Source organism: Pseudophryne corroboree, chromosome 7 (assembly GCF_028390025.1).
Source record: "Pseudophryne corroboree isolate aPseCor3 chromosome 7, aPseCor3.hap2, whole genome shotgun sequence".
Lineage (NCBI taxonomy): Eukaryota > Metazoa > Chordata > Amphibia > Anura > Myobatrachidae > Pseudophryne > Pseudophryne corroboree.
The window spans coordinates 196,535,136-196,556,603 of NC_086450.1; the positions used below are offsets into that span (position 1 = coordinate 196,535,136).

The following is a 21,468-nucleotide window of genomic DNA, read 5'->3' on the forward strand; positions in this document are numbered from 1 at the left end:
TATGGGTGAACGCGCATTAGCTGTGGGCTTACTACGCGTGGAAATGGGCTTATGATTGAATAGCTCCAGGCATTAAAGCTTGAAGCTATAACCGGTGAGCACTGCGGCTAATTGAATCTGTCCCCTTGTCTAAAATCTGGTAGCTAATGGCAGAAAACAATAATTTGCAGTCAGCATATGCTATTCTTCGTTTTATAATCTCTTATATATTTGCCCTGATCTGTGATTCTGTGACTCAGTGTATAACACTGGGCGGGGCTCTAGCAGGATCTGCCCTTCTGAATCACAGATCACTGTGAGCTAGGCTCCATAAGCGGGGGGTTACAGCGCAGCTCCCCTTCCTCTCCCCTCCTTTCACAGGTGACACAGCCACTGGGCCACATACACAGGCTGCAGCCAAATGCCGCACTGCTGACAGCTCCTTACCTACGGGTTACGGCGCGGCTCCCCATCCCGTCCCTGGGGACGATGTCGGCGGCTGCTGGGTGTGGCATTCGGAGGGCGGCAGCGACATTGCACCGTGCCACCGACACTTGGCTCAGATTCTGGTGGAACACACAGCACGGAAGCAGCAACACGAGGGCCGGCTTGACACCGACGGCTGGTGATGTCACGGGGTCGGGCCTTCCGCTGTGCTCTGGCAGCTGCTGCTGTACACACAGCGTTGTGGCTGCCGGGTGCTGCCGGGGGCAGCGGTGACGTCACGGGGGCGGGGTTTCCAGTGTGCTCCGCCGACTGCTGCTGTACACACAGCATGGTGGCTGCCTAGTGCTGCTGGGGCTGTGGTGTAGTGGGGACAATAACAGGTGCTTCAGGTACTTTTAAGTAGCAAACATGTTAATGCATAGTCTTTGTACTGCTGTGGTGCAGCCAATGGGGCGTAGTTGTTAACAGGTTGTCACACATAGTGGTGTGCCAGCTGGCAGCCCAGGTGTATGAGGCATTGCATAAACATTACCCTGCTGTATGCATGCCCACAGGGTACAGGGCAACCCCGGGTGGGTCCCACTGCCAACGGCAGTGCCGTAACTAGGTGTGTGCCGGCGGTGTCTGGCACACAGCGCATGTGCACTGAGGGCGCAGGACCACCGGCAAACTTGCAGGTCCGCGCTGCTCAGTGTTTGTCTGCAGAAGTACTATAGCTGCAGCAGCGGATCAGGTCGTTGGATGAGATTGCCGTATGTCTGGTCCTGCGCCGCCTCCGCTCCCAGGCCGCCAACAGTGCTGAAAGGGGGCATGGCCACAGGTCTGTGATTAGGCAACGCCCCCAACTATGCTGTTTGGTCTGTCTGCGTCCATCTCTGCTACAGCTCTCCTGGTAGTAACACAGTGGGGACCGGGGGTGAGGGGGGTGGTTGTGGTTTGTGACTGGAGGTGACCGTCTGGGTGTGTGTGTAGTCACTGGAGGGGACAAGCTGTGTGTGTGTGTGTGCAGGGACTGTCTGCCGTAATGTGTAAAAAGGGTGACGCTGTCTGCCATAATGTGTAAAAAGGGTGATGCTGTCTGCCGTAATGTGTAAAAAGGGTGACGCTGTCTGCCGTAATGTGTAAAAAGGGTGACTGGCTGCTGTAATGTGTAAAAAGGGATACTGGTTGCCGTAATGTGTAAAAAGGGGGACTGGGGACTGGCTGCCGTAATGTGTAAAAATGGGGACTGGCTGCCGTAATGTGTAAAAAGGGGGATGGCTGCCGTATTGTGTAAAAGGGGCTCTACCTGGTGTTGTGGCGCTACTGTGCGGCGTATATTTTTGCGTGGGGGGGGGGCGCGCCGAGGCCGTTTCTTGCACACAGCGCTAAAATGTCTAGTTACGGCACTGGCCAATGGCCAGCCCCTTCTCTATGGATCAGGTTCTACATTGTGCAACTATACATATGATACATTATACTGCACAGGACTATGGTGTATTCTCTACAGTGCATTGCTGCTACTAATCTGGGACTTTATAAAGCATACACTAGTAACTCATTTTATAACGCTAGCAGGGACTGTCCTTCTACATCACAAACCAGGGACTGTACTACACTATGTGATTCATTGTGGCCTGCGCCCACTATTCACGCCGTTGCAAGGAGCTACGCCCAGAGGTGTAGCAAAGGTGTCATGGTGCCTGCAGAAAGGTATATTTCGGCACCCCCATCCCCTGTACTGAATTGGGGGCGTGGCCACCAGGACCGGTTCTAGACCTTGTGGCATCCAGTGTGAAAGTTTCCTTTGGCGCCCAGTACAAAAAAAGGCGCGCAGTACAAAATATGAGTGTGGCTTCATAGGGAAGGGGCGTGGCCACAGTTATGCCCCCTGTTGTTATGAACCCAGTAGTTGTGCCCCCTGTAGATTTGCCCCCAGTATTTGTGCCCCCCTGTAGATTTGCCCCCTGTAGCTGTGCCCGGAGTAGCTGTGCCCCCTCTAGCTGTGCCCCTTGTAGGTGTGTCCCCAGTAGGTGTGCCTCCTGTAGCTGTGCCCAGAGTAATTGTGCACCCTGGTTTGTGCCCCCTGTAGAGCCCCCAGTAGTTGTGGCCCCTGTAGATTTGCCCCCAGCAGATATGCCCGGCGTAGTTGTGCCCCCTGTAGATTTGCCCCCAGTAGATGTGCCCCCTGTAGATTTGCCCCCAGTAGATGTGCCCGGCGTAGTTGTGCCCCCTGTAGGTTTGCCCCCAGTAGTAGTGCCCCCTGTAGATTTGCCCCTAGTAGTTGTGCCCCCTGTAGATTTGCCCAGAGTAATTATGCCCCTGTAGCTGTGCCCCCTGATAGCGCCGCAAACACAAATGAAAAAAACACAAAAAAACAAAAATACCTGTCCACTCCTGCTTCCCCACTGCTGCTGGCCGCAGTCTCCGTCCGTCCGTGCGTGTGACGCTTGACATCACAAGTCACGGACCGGCGGGGAGCGGAGGGGAGGGAAAGCCTTGATGCGGCTGCGAGCTGCTTGCGGGAGGGAGGTTCCGGCGGAGTCGAGCTGCGGCGCCCAATACTGTCTTGGGCGCCTGGAGCTCGAGCTCCACTGGAACCACCCTCCCTACGCCCCTGGCTACGCCCCCTTGACCATCGCACGCCCTTTGGCTGTGCAATATTTAACCACTAACACAATTATGATTGCAGGTAATACTCCATATAATACAAATATAGCACGGCCATAGGGCGTGCAGGTGTTCAGGGGGCATAGCCTGTTGCATAAAATACAAAGATTTCACGCACAACGGGCGTGCAGGAGTCAAGGGGGCATAGTCCCTTACGACGGTGTGAAGAGCGCCCGTAGGGCGCGATGAATCACCTAGCTTAAGATATTTTGTAATAACATTTTAAGAAGTTTCTGCCTGTCAGCTGGCTTGCAGAGTGTGTGGGTGTGTGCCCCAAAATGCTGATTTGACTGAGCTACGTTTGGTAATTAATAGTGTTTGTGAAGCTTTGCAGAGTAATAAACCCCAGAGTACAACTAAACCTTACAGAAACATTGTGGGTTGTTTTTGGAATGAGGATGAATAATTTTGAGCTTACTCTTCTTTTTTTTTTAGGTCACAGATCCTCATTTGGTGATCATCCTTCAGCCATGTCCTATCCAAGTGCCCCACCACCATACAATGATCGTGATCCCTTGAATAACCCAGGAATGTACCCTCAGCCTGGTGGCTACCCACCCAGTGGTCCTCCTCAGCCTGGTGGTTATCCACCCCCTTATGGGCAACCATCTGGATTCTACCCACAGCCAGGTGGATTCTTTCCCCCTGGAGGGTACCCTCAGCCTGGTGGACACCCAGAACCGGGACATAATGAGCCCCCAAAACCAGTGATGCCGATGCTGCCTAATGTGCCTTTCCACGGAGGTAAACTTTAATTTATGTAATCTTGTGTAGATCTCTGGGTACCTGTCAAAGTCGAAAAATATTGTAATGCATACACCATGTACTAACCACACACACATGCCCGCTGCGCGTGCACTTGTCCGCCGTGCGTGCACATATCCGCAATTTGTGTATGATCGCTCCCGCGATCTTGCGGGTGGTATGGGTATTTACGGCGGGGTTTGTGGGTGCATAGAGGGTTATCAGAACATTACATATTTAACCCAAATAGTGCCCATTGTACACACAGCCCCCCTGCACCACATCAGCAAGTATCAACAGTTTAAATGATTCCAGGACTAAGGGATTCGCCTTTGTATGGTAGGAAGGGACAGACTAAGGTTATAAGGTGATGTCTAGTATCCAGCTGTAGGGTATTTTAAGGGTAACATTCCGGTGTTGGTTAGAGAAAGATTGCATGTTCCTGCGTATAGTTATGTGCAGAAGTAGAATATAGATATAAACTGTATTTACTGTATATTATGTATGCGGCGGGAATCCAGAGGAGACCACCCACAAGAGCAGTTGGGAAAGACATCGCCCACCTTTTCAAATCAACCTATGACCTCTCCTGTAATGTAGAGATGCATCTCTGTGTCCAATAGACAAAGGGATTACAGTAACCATTGTATTGTATATGGAAGTTGTGTATAAAAAGCCCGTTGTTGCCTGGCCGGTCAGAAGACTCTGAACGCTATATACCTGATAAGGGGAGGACTGGTCCAGGTTGCGCAAGCGAACATTCTGACGTATGTACATTGACTGTAGCCATTATTCTGTTGTAGATTTATCTTGTTAGCCTTGTAGTGTATAAGTTGTATTGGTATCCCCTTTCAAATAATCCACTGTGGCGTTAGAACCCAGCGGTTAACTACATATCGGTGTTGTGTCCTCATTTCCCTGCTAAGGTTTAAACTGTATTTAACTGTATAAGGTTTTAAGAGTGTATTGATATGGTGTGTACGCACTGCGGGTACTTTATACCATCAGCGCTGCGTAAGGTTTGAGGTGTAACATCATTACAGTGCTTTGCGGCACATGGTTTAGAGTGTAAGAATAACATTGCATTACGAATAAGGTTTAAAGTTTATCAAGAGTGTGTGCGCGCGCTGTGCGTACTCTGTACACCCAGCGCGGCGTGTGTACGCTAAGTACGTACGACGTACGGGACTCTGTACGCAAATAGCGTACAAAGTGCGTAGCGTGTATATTAAGTCTAGCGGCCGCAGCGGCTCCATGGTAAAAGTGTGTTTAAAGGTATAGCTTTATGGTTTAAGATAATATCGACATTATCATACCATAGATACCTGCTTATATTAAGACCACTGACACCAATCCTGTATAGCAATATAGACGTAATAAGCTCTGCATTACACGGGTTCCATTACAGGGAGAGTATAAGAGAAATGTGGGTGAAAAAAGGAGCTGTAGTGATCTGGCTTTATTGCAGATACGTCCAAACAAGCCAGTCACAAATATTGCGCAAAGAAGGAATGTATAACATTATATACTGGATATCAGATTTTCTGTATCTGTTGTATACAAGCAAAGGTGACAGCCATCTGGTTTGCTGAATCATATTCTGTATATGAACTCACTAGGAACTAGTGATGTAGGAGTTGCTACAGATCTGCTAGGTTGCTTTATCTCACAGAATATGTGCCCATCACCTATGTGTATAGGTGATGGGCACACATTGGGCAAATATTGCTACTGCATATTATTGTAAATCCGTGTAATTGGAAAGAACAGGAAATATACTGAATGAGAATGTCTTGCCTCAAATTCTTGTTTTGTTTTCAGTATTTTACGTTTTCTTAGCTGTTTATTAAATCAGTTATGTTATGTGTTCATTACAGTTTGGAGAAATGTTCCTGCTTTTATAAACCTCAGCTTTATGGAAACAAAATGAAACCAGCTATAATGTAATGTTGTAATAATTAATAACGCCCATGTGGCTTTATAAACTCAAATTAAGATTGTATAATCTGGCATGACTATTGTTTGCCATTGGGATCTAGTCATCCAGGATTGGACTGGGCCTCATTGATTTCTAGCCACACCTTCTATCATGGGAGGGCAGGGCTTACGACGACAGCACCGTTCATTAAAGCAGGGTGCAGTGCAGATACACACAAAGGATTGGGGAAATGCACTACTGGGTAAATACTGCAAAGGAGTCTGAAGAGCATGTGCTGAGCTCTGTTTGGAGGAGCCCTTCACATGCTCCTCTGACCCATTAAGATAAGCAGCAGCACAGCCTCATGGGAGCGATTCATGATGAGGCTGACAGGGGCTTCTTGTGAGTACAATGCTGTTCCCAGTCTGCTGTGTCTCCCCCTCCCAACAACCATTCTCCAACTTGCTGTCCACCTCCCCTCTCCCAGTCCCAGTACACATTCTCCAGACCCTCAAACATGACCTCTTCCATCAGGTACAAAATGCTGTCCTACTATACTTCCATGTTAATGTATGATTGTCATCACCTGTGTTGAACTAGTTAATTTATAAGAAAGGTGTTTCAACACTAGTGACAGGCATCATAAAGTAAGAGGAAACCCAGGAGAAGAGCATTTCGTACATGATGGAAAGGGTCATGTTGGAGGGTCTGATTCTCCCAGTCTGTTGGATCTCTCCCTCTTAGTCCTAACACCCATGGATGGACTGGAAGCTCCTCTCTCTCGCTTCTCTGCTACCAACAGGTCAACTAAGTCTTTTGTAGGTAGTTGGGGCAATAATTAATGTGTGTTTGCTTTTTTTCTGTGGGGGCCAATGTGTGTGTGTGTGTGTGTGTGTGTGTGTGTGTGTGTGTGTGTGTGTGTGTGTGTGTGTGTGTGTGGTTTTTTTTTTTTTTCTTCCCCCTGTGGTGTCAAATGTATATATGTGTCCTTAATATAAGTTTTAACATATATTTTTTCTGTTAAAACTTAAGACGATGAAGCTTAAAAAAAAAAAAGTAAGTATATATAATATCAAAGGCTTATATTCTAGGTAGAAAAACCCCTCAAAATTCTCTGTTATAGCCAATACAATATCACAAAATTTAGTTGTCACGTACTGGACAAGCCAAGTCCACCACCGTTTTGCAATGGAGACTTCTACTTAACACATCCACTCAACACCAAAAGAGTCTGTTTTTTTTTTTTGTTTTTTGTTTTTTTACGGAGACCCATCACAAAGCTGTCATTTAACTTTTCAACCTATATTGAAAACTTGAAAGGTACCTGTCTACAGATCACGTATGGCACATTTTTACTCCTTTTCATATAATGACCCGTGTGTGTTTTTATTCCCATTGGGGCCAATGCATGTGTGTGGGTTTTTTTTCCTGTGGAGACTTAATGTGTGTATGTTTTTTTTTTTTTTTTCCCCATGGGGGTCAATGTGTGTGTGTTTTGCCAATATTAAAACCTTGTTCAGTGTGCCTGGAGTTGAAAATCACTGGTGTATACAGATACAATTTACTGGTCATTTGACCTCTGATTCTATTAACAAGTGTGCCCTTACCAGGGGTGTATCTAAGGGTCCAAGCGCCCCTGGCAAAGTATGGGCTGGTGCCCTCCCCCCATATTTGAAATACGGAGGGTGTATCAAAAAGGATGTGGTCTTGTGGGGAAGGGGCGTGGTCAGTGCTAGTAAATATATTTCTATTTTTATAAGTGGAATGCGGTTAAACCGCATTCAGGGATGCGACTGCAATATCTCAGTTCTCAGCACTCCGTTGATTGGATCACATTGGCTGTAAACACCTCTGCCTGATTGACAGGCAGAGGCGTTCGCAGGGAGGGAGGGGGGCGGTGATGGACCTTTAAGTGGGCGGCGTGGGGAAAATGGGGTATGGCCGTCTGCATTTACGGGGCGGCTGAGTGACATCACACGCAGCCACCCCAATGTGAAAAATGGCGGCGGACCACCTGCATATGCAGCCTAGCTGCAGCTGCAGGGGGTCTTCCACAGTTGCTGCGACCACAATTAAATTGCAGTCGCTGAACAAGCCATTGAGCATGCTGGACAGCCTTGCCCTGCGATGGATGAGCATCCCCCAGCATGCAATAGAAAGGATTGCAGATTTTACTTTTTAGCAGAATCTGCAATCCTTACCGAATATCCCCCACTGGCATTAGTACATCTGATCCCGCCCATAGGCACACACATATACACTTACATACATACTGTCACACAAAACACATACAGTACATATGATATAGAGTACAGTCACACATGCAGTATATAGAAATAGTCACACACATGCACACGTATATAGTCACATACATACATACATACATACTGTAGTTACACACTTATTCACATACATAGTCACATACTAATACACACAAATACAGTAGACACTTATATACACACACAAACATACATACACATATAGTCACATACATAAATGCAGTCACAGACACACATACAGACAGTATATAGTGTTTACCCCCCTCACTTCACAGACAGGGTACACTCCATACATGTACTTTAGTAGCTCCTTGTCCTCTCCCCCTCTCCTTCATACTGTCCTGCGACACAGCACTGCACTAGTGATCAATCAGACTCAAAATAAACTACAGCTCCCGGCAACAAGGGATACTGGGAGCTGTAGTTTATGTTGAGTCTGATTACAAGTGAGGTTCGGTGCGCTGCTGCCTGACACTGACGCCGGCACTAACAGACAGTCACCAAGTCTAACAGTACTACTGGATTCTACCCCCTGGCCATGGATGGCACTGCCAGGCGGCGCCCCCTCCTTGTCTGGCGCCCCTGGCGAGTGCCATCCTGGCCAATGGGTAGATACGCCCCTGGCCCTTACCCTCAGTCTCCACATGTCATAGACATTCTATTAGGTAATTTCTGGGAGTCTGCCCATATTTTTAAAACGGCAATCATTTACAAGGCAAAACCAGATCAAGCAGACTCGCACAAAGTCCCGCACAGCCTGCAACTTGCAGGCTTTTAAATGTCACCCATTATCTCCCTTTGAAACCTGCCTATATGTAAACATGCAGTTATAACAAGTGGTTGTGTAAGCTAAAACTTTGTCATTATGCAATGACTGAGATGACCACTTTCAGCATCCGCGCACTCAGTAATACCAATTGGAGCGTCCTTAGACACCACCATTGAACAATAGAAACTTGCACCAGCCCTATGACAGGTGCAGTTTCTCCCATGCCTACAGCTGTACGTCTGTGAACACACCCACTAACATTGACATTCCCACAACACTCCATAATACGCCCACCGGACCATGTTTGCATGCATTTCTGGGCATTGACCAGTCACTGCCCCCAGGAATGCTCATCACTTTTCCACATTTCTGATATCGTCCATCTCGATCACAACAGTGCCTTGTGCGTCCTCTCATGCACCATACAAATCTTTCAAATATGTGCGCTTGCACAGCTGCAAGAAGGCCATCAGCTTTGCGTGTGGTTAAAAAACCTCTGGGGAGGAGGAGGGGGGGGAGTGTTATGTTGTAAATATTTTGCACCACATACTCAGGCATAAAATGCTCCAGAAGGAAAGATGTATTTTTATTTGCAGTTTGGAGAGCTGGCGTATCTCGTATTGCGTCCATCTGTGTAATGCATATGCATTAGTTGTATGGATAAACAACTATAGTATACAGTATGTGCCAGGTTGAAGCCAGGAGAAAACACTGTATACAGTTTCTGCCTGGTTTACTGCAGGCCCTCTAACTTCTCTAACTTTTAGAAAGGCTGCACATGGGGATACTGTGATAAAGATGACGCTATGTCCTGATCGTAAGATGGGGATCAACAATTAATGTGAAGCTGGCCTTATTATTCCTTTAGAAAATCAATATATAAACATAGTCAATAGAAAGAAATGTCTAAAGTAAGTTTGTTGTGGTTTTTTAGATGGTAATATTAATACTTTAAACCTATTTATAGAAAATGTATGTGCAATGACATCACTTCCGGTTCCAGGCATGACGAAACCGGAAGTAGCTGTTTTTTTCATTATAAAAACAGTTTTAGAAGCAGGGGGGAAACATATATGCCTTGAAAAAGGAACTTTAATGTTCCGAAACACGTTGGCACCATCACCCCTTGGACCAGAGGAGGATTACCTGCCGCAGAAAGGACTTAAGATCTGGGAGCTTATGCAGGGCAAGTCCGGACTTCCCTGCATTCATCACCATCTGCTGCTCCCCAACGTATCCCTCGGTAGGACTCCTCCTGAACGACATGTTTTTTTTTTGTCCACACAATGCCTGTATGTGTGGTCATTTTATAAGTTACTTGATTTGGATGCTACAGAGTGTAATAAAATTTTGATATTTTTTACTTTATTCGTTGTATCTGAAGTATCCTAATAGCAACTGGGTAGCGCCACATTTTAATACCCACTACCACTTTTGCCATTATGATTGACAGTGCTTAAGGTCGACAAGTACAAAATGTCGACACATGTTTTCTGGGCCAAATATTGTATATTTCATTTTATGTGACCACAATCTTTACAAATGTGTACCCTCGCAGGCTTGCTACTACGCTTCAAGCCACTGTTCGGGCTTGGTGGCTCGCTACGCTTGCTACAGGTTACTATTCCCAATAGATTTCCATGTGGATTTCTAGCAAATGTTGAAAAAAAACCCCAAAAATTTGTTGATCGTTTGTGTCCATGTCCTTCTTTTGAACCTGTCAAGCATTTCGACCAATGCATTATCTATCTATCATCCAGATACCGTAAAATAATGGCATGGGCAATCTACTCTAAGGGGCTAATTCATAGTGAGTTCTACATCCAGAACAATGCACAATAGCGATTTCTGCGAGTCTGCCACTTCCCTGTCTGTGCCTGGATGGGTGTGTGTGTTCTAAAGTGGGCCAATTACAGTAAGGATGTATTTGCACAATTATGAACCATGCAGACTGGAAAAAGTGTCATATATGCACCCAGGAAAGCTGTATTATATGTGTGTGGTCAGTTGAATAGTGATCACATGATGACAGCGCTATCACTTGCAAACTGCATATGATTGGCTGTTTACGGATTCTCTGCTGCCACTGATTGGTTCTTTCCTCCTTGCTCAGGCATAGATTATGCATTTGTGATCACATTCATGAAAACTTTTGTTTGGTGTTTGCAAGACGAAATTACAGTATTTTTTCTGAGAGACTTTTGTGCTTTAATTGGTTTATTAGTGAATGATTTTGTTTTCCACATAATGTAAATGGTCTACAACATAAGTGATATGGAAGTGTCTGGACGTAGGCCTGGCATAGAATAACGCATCTATAGCTCTGCACATGGGTGGAAATCCTTTATTTTTACATGTGCTTTCCTTACATTTTAAATAATGCTCGTTTGGCGTCCAATTCTGCTTCAGTGCCTGGAGTCTCTGGCTGTGCCCCATCTGAAGCCACTAAACCTGAAGTAGGTTAATAGACACAAAAATGCACCTTGTTGCATAGCCAGACAGAGGGGAGGTTACACTGTGTTCTCTGAAAGCTGATCATTAAGAGTCACATGTTTCTGTAGTCTTTTTTTATGGCAAATGATAGTCAGAAATAGCTTAAACTTTAGATACCCTGTAACTAATCAAGAGCGTCTCTGCAGGTGATGCAAACATGTACAACACATCGGATGGGGAGCAATTTGGCACGTTTAATGATAAAGCAGTTCGTCACGCTTTCATCCGCAGGGTAAGTGGTCATCTTTGCTGTCATTTACCAGTAAATTACCATTATATTATTAATTATAAAGTGACAACGTATTCCTCAGCACCCTACAGTGGGGATCTCAAATAAATTACAGTACAAGAAAAAACATTAGACAAAAGGAGGGAGGACTCTGATCGCAAGAGCTTACTATTAAAGAATAAAGGAAATGATAAAAGAGATAGAATACATAAGTAATGGACAACACCTAACTTATACAGCGATGTGTGAATGTCAAATGTTTTGTAATAAGATAAGCTAATTTTAAGAGATTTTAGGGTGAATTCAATTGGCCGCGGTAAATGACCCCCCCAGGGCTATTCAACTGTCCCTGATGCCGGGCAGTTATCAGGGATTATTTCCACCTGCTGGAGGCAGGCAAAAAAATACCTGATAACCTCCCCGCTTTTGCGGACGTGGCCTTGAAACCAAATAGGTCCAGGAATTTTTCCTAGATCCTATGTGTTTTCGTGAGAAAAAAACAGGGTGAAATTGAATAGCCAAGTGTGAAGCATCGAGCAAAAATCTCGATAAACCCCCCTTTTTTTTTTTGTGTGCGAAAACTTAGCAGGGACAATTGAATTCCCCCCTATGTCTGACAGGATGAGAGTGAGAGTGTTCTGGGTAGGTGCAGCATGGGAGAAGTCATGTAGGTAGGACTGTGGGGAGTAAAAAGTGGTGATGTGAGGTGTAATTGTTGGAAGTTTTGGTAGATGATAATGGTAGAAAGTGTCAGCCAAGGCAAAGACTTTCAAAGAATTTCAGCATTAAGGAATTCAATTCATTTCATCCCACAAAATAGTGTAGGTAAAGGGTTTTCTTTCAGTAATGACTGTCCGTTTCGTTTTGGGTAAAACCCCAAAAGTTAAAGTAACTGGTGTCCAGCATTTACAATGTCTCCCAGCTGTCCTGTGCCCACTGATGGTCCAATGCCCCTGCTTGCTTTGGTTGGTGCACAAGATACTGCATAAAGAATCTCCTTGTTGCTGCCGATACACAGCATCCTGTACACCAACTGAATTATGGCCAGTCTATGCGGTTTTCTGTGTGTTTAGTATGTATACGTTTGTGTGCATATAATGGAAAAGGTGGCACATTTGTTAAGAATATTGCACTTCTGTTCTTGCTGCTTATGTGAAGTTGTTGCATTGATTAATAACCGATTTCTTTTTTGCACATGTACATCTATTCCAGGTTTATGCCATCATATCGGTCCAGTTACTGGTCACTGTCGCCATCATCGCTGTCTTCACCTTTGTGTAGGTTAAATTTCATGTTCTTCTTCTGATACCCGGTACAGCGTAGCTCTATGGGGGTCATTCCAAGTTGATAGCTCGCTGCTGATTTTCGCAGCGCAGCGATCAGGTGAAAAAACAGCATTTATGCTCATGCTCCGGAATGTGCACGCGCGACGTACGGGTACAAAACCCTTTGTGGTTCTAGCAAAGTTTTTCTTCGCACTGACGGCCGCAAGAAGATTGACGGGAAGGGGGCATTTCTGGGTGTCAACTGACCGTTTTCAGGGAGTGTTTGCAAAAACACAGGCGTGTCTGAAAAAACGCAGGCGTGACTGGGGGTTCGCTGGGTGGGTGTATGACGTCAAATCCGGACACGAATAGGCTGAAGTGATCGCAAGCGCTAAGTAGGTTCAGAGCTACTCTGAAACTGCACAAACTGTTTTTGCAGAGCTCGGCTGCACAAGCGTTCGCACTTCTGCTAAGCTAAAATACACTCCCCAGTGGGCGGCGGCATAGCGTTTGCATGACTGCTAAAAAAACCTAGCGAGCGATCAACTTGGAATGACCCCCTATAAGTACAAGTCACCTCCAATTCACCTTCCTTATTCAGGAGAGAAACTAACAGAAGTTCTGAATTTAATAATTCAAATGGTTTTTATCTGTATAAATTATTGCTGTCATTTATTTTTAAAGCATCATAACATTAATAATTCTACAACAATGAGGAGGGATAGATGCAGTAATGTATGGGAACAGAAGTTAAAAGTAGCCCTGATGTAATAACTTAAGCTTGCTATCCAATGTTTTTAAGAGAGTAAAAAATGACCAGCATGCCTGAAAAAAATGTGATTATGTATAAAGCTGAGTACACACTTGTACGATATCATGACAATTTATCTGATCCAGGCGAATCGCAACAACAAATTAGCCGTATCATGCAGTGTGTACGACCGATTGTGCACTCCTGCAGGTCGCATGTGAGGTAGTGTGATTGGCCAATCACGCGACCTCGCATGCGATGCAGTGAATATTAATGAGGGATAGAATAGAGATCATTCCAATGCTTATTATTATCTTCCCAGTGTATACCGGCAATCTCCCAATGCGCAGAGCAAAGGGTAATCACCCTGTATGATTGCTGGTCGCACTAGTGTGTACCCAGCTTTAGGACATGCATGTTCCCACAGCAGAGGATATCTAACAATACTGAACTATTTTGTATAGTGTAAACTGAATTCTAGTTCTGATCAGTAGTCCTACTGTGTAGCTCTCTATAGTCTGTAGTGTAGGACCTATATGGACCATAGCTATGTATCCTTAGAAACCCTACTGAAGCCATTCTTCTGAATGTCTGACCTCTCTGTGTTTTGTGCAGGGATCCGGTTTGCACCTTTGTGAAGAGGAATCCTGCTGTGTACTATGCATCATAGTGAGTACATACAAGCACATATCGCCCTGTATATTCTGTATACGCTGATGTCTGCCCTCGTATAACAAACCGTCCTTCTTATTTTGCAGTGCTGTTTTCTTTGTCACATATATGGTTCTTGCTTGCTGTCAGGGGCCCAGGTGAGTTTTAATTATGTTATAATCAATATGTACATATTTGGAAGGGGGGAGGGTGGCGTGGCCGGGGAAGGGGGGGGGGGGGGTAATGGGCATGGTATAGGGTGTTCTACCTGAGGCTCCCCAGCTCATTATCCTGTGCCGAAACAGACTGTGCCCTGAGGCCATGATCGTGCACTCCTGACTGGCTGTGGAATGGTCTGAGCCAGGTAGGGAGGGAGGACGCTCGCTGCACTGATGCGGCTGAGTGAGATGAAAGATGCAGCGGGGTACGGCTCGTTAGCCCCTCACTGGAAACTAACACGTGGCTTGGACTGCATGTGCAAGTGCCCCGGTATTCACTACTGCATGACGGGGGGGGGTGCAGAAAAGGGGGATCTGTAAACTCACGGCTGTACAAGACAGCGTGTGTGCTGCAGGGACTGTGCACTTGTGCTGAAGGAAGCGTGAAAAATCTGATGCTCCAATATATACTGCAGCTTCACCAGCTTCATCCCTGAATGTTTAAAATACCTGCGCATTTGTAGGCGAGCATACTGCTTGCACAGCAAATGTTATTTCTTAACGTTATTTATGTGATATTGACACAAATTAAAGGTACTGTAGCTGTACTCGTTGGCTCCTGGCAATTTGCACTTTACCTGTGGTTAATGGTGTTGCGGTATTCCCTCTCAGTGACTGGCAGCGGCATTCAGATATTTGATTGAAGGTAAATATATTAGTTGCCAATTAATTTTATTTCAAAATGTGGAAACGCAACATGCCTCAGCTGCGTCTAAACTGGAAAAGTACACCAGGTCCTCAACACCTTGGCCTTCACCAGAAAAAGGTCCTGTTGCTACACCCTTAAAGGCGTCCACGTCTGCTGAGAAATCCTGTAATACTTTAGAAATTGAGATTACGTTGCAACAAGTGCTAGATGCTGTAACTTTAAGTGAGAAATGACTGGCTGACCGCATAGGGGAGGTGCAGTCTGACCTTTCTATTATTCACCAAGATCCTCAAAGGGTCCGTGATAGGGTGGACTCTGGTTTCTCAAATGAAAATTCTTCAGAGGAAAATTTCTGGCATGGAGGGTCGCCTCCATTGTAACAATTTTGTAGGCCTGCCCGAGAAGGAGGAGGGCATTCACCCAGAAGAGTTTCTTGAAAAATGGCTAATAAAAACATGGCTGTGATGCCTTCTCTCCCTCTTTAACTGTGGTAAGAGCCCACTGTATTCCTACTAGATCAGCCTTGCCTGGGGCGCCACCTAGGACATTTATAGGTAAATTCCTGCATTATGGGGATCGCGATGCAGTACTCCTCCTGATACGTACAAAGGGCTCACTTGACGGCGGAGGTGGCTGAATCTCAGTTTTTCCAGATTTCGAAACTGATGTAGAGAAAGAAAGAGCGCAATTTATACCTATTAAGAGATGTTTCAGGGATTTGAATATCCCATATTTCCTCTTTCCCTCCAAGCTCAGAGGTGTGGCAGATGGTGAGACAAAAAGTTTCTTTTTCAGTAGTTTCCTTAGATAATATGCTCTATATTGATATTGAATTGCACTGGATTAAGGCAGCAACTGCACTTTAAGGTGCGATCATGTTTATAATGTTTCTTTATACAAGTAGTAATTACTTTTGAAAATAAATAAATATATACATGTTATGGATTGTTCCTACTTGCACTTTGGTAATTAAGCTACTATGATGATAGAGAATTATTGATAGCCATAGTTATATTTTCACATTTATATGTGTTATTAGGGGGTTATAATTCTCTGTATAGTGAAGGTCAAAGATTGTGTTTGCATTTTACAATTAAACATGATCATAGTAAAGGTGTTATCTAAAGATTGATCTTGAGCGAAATATGAGATTAAGGGGTCTATTTACTAAGCCTTGGACAGAGATAAAGTGGGCGGAGATAAAGTACCAGTCAATCAGCTCCTAACTGCCTTGTCACAGGCTGGATTTGAAAAATGACAGTTAGGAGCTGGTTGGTACCTTATCTCTGTGCACTTTATCTCCATCTAAGGCTTATACCCCTTTTCCACTAGCTTTTAAAACATGGGAAATGCGCGGGGGCGCGCATTTACCTGTGTTTTTCCCTAGTGGAAAAGGGTCCCCCTGCAAATTCCTGAATCAAGTGATCTGGGAATCCTACCCGGGTAGAGCTGTGTAGTGTAAACGGGAGCCGTGTCGAGGCGACATGGCTCCCATTCACAGTGTATGGGAGGGCGGCGCTGGGAAATCTGTGATCTCCCAGCGCCACCCCTGCCGCGTCACCAACCCGGCAATATGCCGGGTTTGTGAGTGCTGTGGGAAAGGGGGGCTGTAGCACGGGACACGGCTGCGACCCGTGCTACAGTGTAAAAGGGGTATTAGTAAATAGACCCCTTAGACACAAATGTATAAATCCCACTGTGAGGCCCACAAAGCAATGACTCTCACATTTGTCTTCTATGTAGTTATAGCATACGACACCCAATGTGCCTTATTGCAAACTTTATATTCTCCGTACCAACTGCTCAAGGCTCAGTTAAGACTACATTTATGTTTTACAGGATGTTCTAGTTCTCCAGTGCACACAGTGGATCGCCATTTTGTATGCTGAGTCAGTATGCACAAGAGTCAGCTGCCTTACAATTCCCTATAAATCAGGGACATCGCAGCTTCACAAAAAAAGCATCAATTATTTCCTAATTGATAGCTTGGCTCTAATCTCAATGAACAGTCATTCAGTCCACTAATACCCCTTTTACACCGCCAGCTAGTAACACGGGTTATTGCACATGAGCGTGCATAGCCCGTGTTGCTGCTCGGTGTAAAAGGGTCAAGTTGGAATAATCCGGGTCGAGTGACCAGGTATTCCAACTCGGGTAGTTTGCAGGGTTCAACCCAGCTTCCCGTTTACAGTCATGTGATCTCCAAGTGCCGCCCCTGTCGTGTTACTGGCAACGTCACCAGCCCGGCAATATGCCTCCGGTGGGAAAGGGGGCTGACGCGGGTAGCACCCGTGTCAGGCTCCTGGCTGCGACCCGCGATTTTTGGTCTAAAAGCGGTATTAATGGCAGCTTCCACTTTGTGTACAATTTTAAAACCTGCACTCCTAAATATGTTGGCTACACAGCCCTGAAAGGGCATTAGGAACGTCCGTGTTGTGGAAGTCTAGTTATAAGAATAGCGAGAATAAGCGCAATTTCTATAGATTCATAACCTTCAGATTCTCTGTAAATAGAAAAGTGTTGTCTGATTTCTATTGGATTTGTAGGGCATGTTTCAGTATAACTGAAATAACTCACTTTTTGCTTAAATGGCACATGCTATACCTTACCCAGGCCTGGTGGTACGGTTTCCTGATAGAGATAGTATGTAACACCCTCTACTGACTCAGGTATTGTACATTACCTGACAAAATATCAGCAAAACAATTATTTAGGCTTCTTATTAGTGCTAATATTGTATACCTACCTACCAACAATGCTATATACATTTATGATATATAGGTCAAGTATTTAATAGACCTCAGGGGTCTATTTACTAAGCCTTGGATGGAGATAAAGTCAGCCAATAGGCTCCTGTCATTTTTCAAACACAGCCTGTGACATGGCAGTAAGGAGCTGGTTGGTATTTTATCTCCGTAGACTTTATCTCCATCCAAGGCTTAGTAAATAGACCCCTAAGTCCTCAGAGTAAAATAGGGCTGGGGAGCGCCATCTGTCTAGTGGCTATCTAGGTCATTTGCTCCACATTTTTTTCTTGTTTTTATCTTCCTTCACATCATGCAAACATTGTTATCAGCTTAATATTTTGGTGATACAGTATCTCAAATTAAAATCTTGAGTTGGAATGTTAGAGGGCTCAGTGGTAAGATTAAGAGACCTTTGGTTCTCCGACAACTCCAGCAATATAAAACAGACATTGTATGCCTTTCTGAAACACATCTGGTGGGTGATAAACTGATGGCATTAAAGAGATCTTGGCTTGGTTGTGCTTCCACTCCTCCTGTACAACAGCATCCTGAGGAGTATTTGTCTTAGTCAGGAAAATAGTTTGTTTTAATATGGAGTCTTTACAAACTGATATTTGAGGACGTTTTGTCGTGTTACTTCAACACCTTCTTATACTGCCTATTTATATTTCCCCGCACTATACTCATGAAATTATCAAAAAGTTGCTGAATTCATGGCCCAATTTCCAGACACTCCTGTTGTAGGCATGGAGGATTTTATTTGTGTTGAACCCCACTTGATCTTTAAAAAAAAAAAATCTCAATTTTATGTACCTTGACTGTTGGAACTTTATAATCTTATATTCGTTAATGCTGTTGCCTAAACCAGGTAAGGACCAGAAATTGCTTGAATCATGTCGCCCTATTTCTTTACTTCTCTACAGATGTTAAGATTTTGGCTAAAATCTTAGCAACTAGGCTCAATCAGTTCATATCAGGCATAATTTATGCCTGATAAATCAGTGGTTATTAATCTTAGACGTTTATTTACTCTCCGTTCTCCCTCGGAGAGGAGTCATCCTCAGTAATTGTTTCCTTAGATCAAAAAAGGCATTTGATTCAGTTGACTGACCCTTTCCTTGGGAGATCATGAAATGTTTTGACATAGGATCGGTATTTATAAAATGGGTGCAGTTTTTATATTCTGCTCTAACAGCTTGCGTATCAGTGAATGGCTTTATATCCTCTTTCTTTCTGTTAACGTGTGGAACGAGACAAGGTTGCCCCCTTTCCCCGACACTGTCTGCCATCACAGTTGAGCCTTTTGCCTGTTTATTACGTTCACATAAGGGCATTTGTGGATTTGAATAAGCTCTGGGATAGATAAAGTGGCACCATATGCAAACGATTTGTTGTTGTTCATCAAGGATTATCTATGCTCATAGTCCTTGCTCTTATTAATTAATTTGGCAGATTTTTGGTTTGTCCATAAATTCGACTAAATCATCTAACCTTCCTCTACGGTTAACCCTTTAGTAACCCTCCCACTACAGTGGTAGGTAAATTTAAATACTTGGGTATATGGATTTCTAAAACACCTCAGGACTATGTCTCGCTGAACGTTAGCCCTCAATTGGAATATTTTAACTGGCGAGCGAAAAGATGGATTAAATTACCATTTTCCCTGACGAGCTGAGTTAATTTAATCAAGATGGTGATATTTCCGAAATTACTGTATGCTTTTTGTAATTTCCCAATATTTTTTCCATTAGCAATTTTTAGACAGAGAGTTTGATCTCATCACTGATCGGAGCGGATAAACCTGCCCGAATAAAATTGAATGTGTTTACAAGGCCCAGAACACAGGGTGGGCTGGCCCTGCTTCACTTTTGATTATAATATTATGCCTCTCGGTTTGTTCACTTATGGTGTTGGCTTAGAGATCTAGATCCGTTAGCATTACCCAAACTATTGATTGCACAGCTAGGAATTTTCATACCACGCTACAGACTTTCCTTAGTGGTAAAATGATCAGTAGTATTCCTCTTATCTCTCAGCCAACCCATGTATGGGAACCTGTTTCAAAGCTGTTAGGAGAGGGGAAGGGGTGGTTAAGATCCGGATACACCGTTGTGGCAGGTGTTGCCCGAACTTGAGGGAATGCAGGTTCGGGAGGTCTAGAGCAAGTGAGGAGTGGTCACCGTGGGACAGTTATATTCCTCTGGGGTGTTTAAATCATTCTCTCAGCTACAATGGGAGTTTAGTATACTGCCCATTTTTTTTCAGATTTCTTCAGTTAAAGCATGCTTTGTCTGCTCCGTTTCCTTAGGGTCCTCTAATTATTATTGAATCTTCTATTAAAGAGAGCATAAAGTCTATAGGCCCACGCAGGTTGCGATCTAATCTATACTCCTCTCTGCTGGGTACTTTTCATTCAGATGAGTTATCGACACTTAGAACTAAATGGGAGGCGGATTTTGGTACCCAAAAGGAGTATGTGGGAAGATCGGTTGGTTAATTAGTTAGCCTATACCTGCAGTCCTCCAGCTGTCATTGATCATTCTCCTCACATGGGGTTTGAAGGGTTAAACCTCAAGCTCCTTGTACTTACAGCTATGAGCATTGCCAGATTGAAGTGATCACGTCCCTACGGCAGGCACTGGGGAGCTAGGGGACCTGCGTAAGGGGAGGATGGGAGGTGAAATGAGAATCTCTTCCCACCCATTCCTGTAATGATACTGTTTGAAATGAGATTCTCTTCTCCCCTTTTGGAAGGAATAATAAACACACACACACATAGGGGGTGTGGCTAGATGTCGAGCTGACTGGTTGTGTCCCAGGGGAGCTCGTCCTGCTGTGTCCAATATAACCCTCTTATTGGCGGCCCACCCGAAATATACATCCACCCAGAGGCTCATCAATCCCACACTAAGCCTCCTATACAGCAGGGGAAAAGCTGCGGAGCCGGGGAGCAGGTTTAACCTGCTCTTGCAGGTTGCGGCCTACCTCTGATCCTGAAGCCGGGACCTCGATTTGGTCGCCCCCCCCGGACATCCGGAGCCTCCGGGAGCCGTGTGAACACGGACGGCCCCCGCTCCTACTTACACCCCCTACACGCCGCTGACGGGAGCCGAACGGCAGGAGCCGTGTATCTGAGGCCGGGCGCTGGGAGCCGAGTAAGGCCGCGGAGGCACCCGCGAGTGTCCGGTGCCGGCGGCCATCTTGGGAGAGGCAAAGACGGGCGTGCAGACGCAGCGCTGCTGCGGACGGCCACTGCGCCCACACACAAAGTGGGGAAGACTGTGCTGAAGCTAGGAGGGTCAATAACGTCCCCCAGAGGTGGGGACCCCTGAGTTAACCCCAAATACACCAGGAGCTCAATAGCGGCGGCCATATTGGAGGTGGAAGGAGAAAGCTGGCTGCATAGAGCTGCTGCTGCTGCTGCTGCTGCTGCTATTTACACCTCATTTACACCAGCTGAGGTACTCCACAGTGTCTCCCCACCTATCTGAAAACCCATTTAGAGCCACCTCGGAAGCGCGCTCCGGGACCGGAGCGCGACCGTCCCGGGACGAGTAGCGGCTTCTTCACTCCCCTGGGCTCGCTTACTCACCAGCCTTTTCCTGCCCTGAACCCTCTGGAAATACTGTGTGGCTGTGGATACCGCCACCTGACACCCAGAGCTGCAACCTCAGTTTCCC

General features: G+C 45.3%; 1 protein-coding gene across 2 annotated transcripts in view; it reads left to right on the forward strand.

Moving 5' to 3' along the window:
• TMBIM1 (transmembrane BAX inhibitor motif containing 1) overlaps positions 1-21,468 on the forward strand; it is a 91,901-nt gene that overhangs the window by 39,173 nt on the left and 31,260 nt on the right. For both annotated transcript variants that reach the window (XM_063933928.1, XM_063933929.1), the window contains exons 2-6: positions 3,511-3,819; positions 11,425-11,510; positions 12,720-12,784; positions 14,139-14,192; positions 14,282-14,332. In XM_063933928.1, coding sequence (XP_063789998.1) covers positions 3,546-3,819; positions 11,425-11,510; positions 12,720-12,784; positions 14,139-14,192; positions 14,282-14,332 — 530 coding nt within the window. In that variant the 5' untranslated portion in view covers positions 3,511-3,545. The remainder of the gene's footprint in view (positions 1-3,510; positions 3,820-11,424; positions 11,511-12,719; positions 12,785-14,138; positions 14,193-14,281; positions 14,333-21,468) is intronic.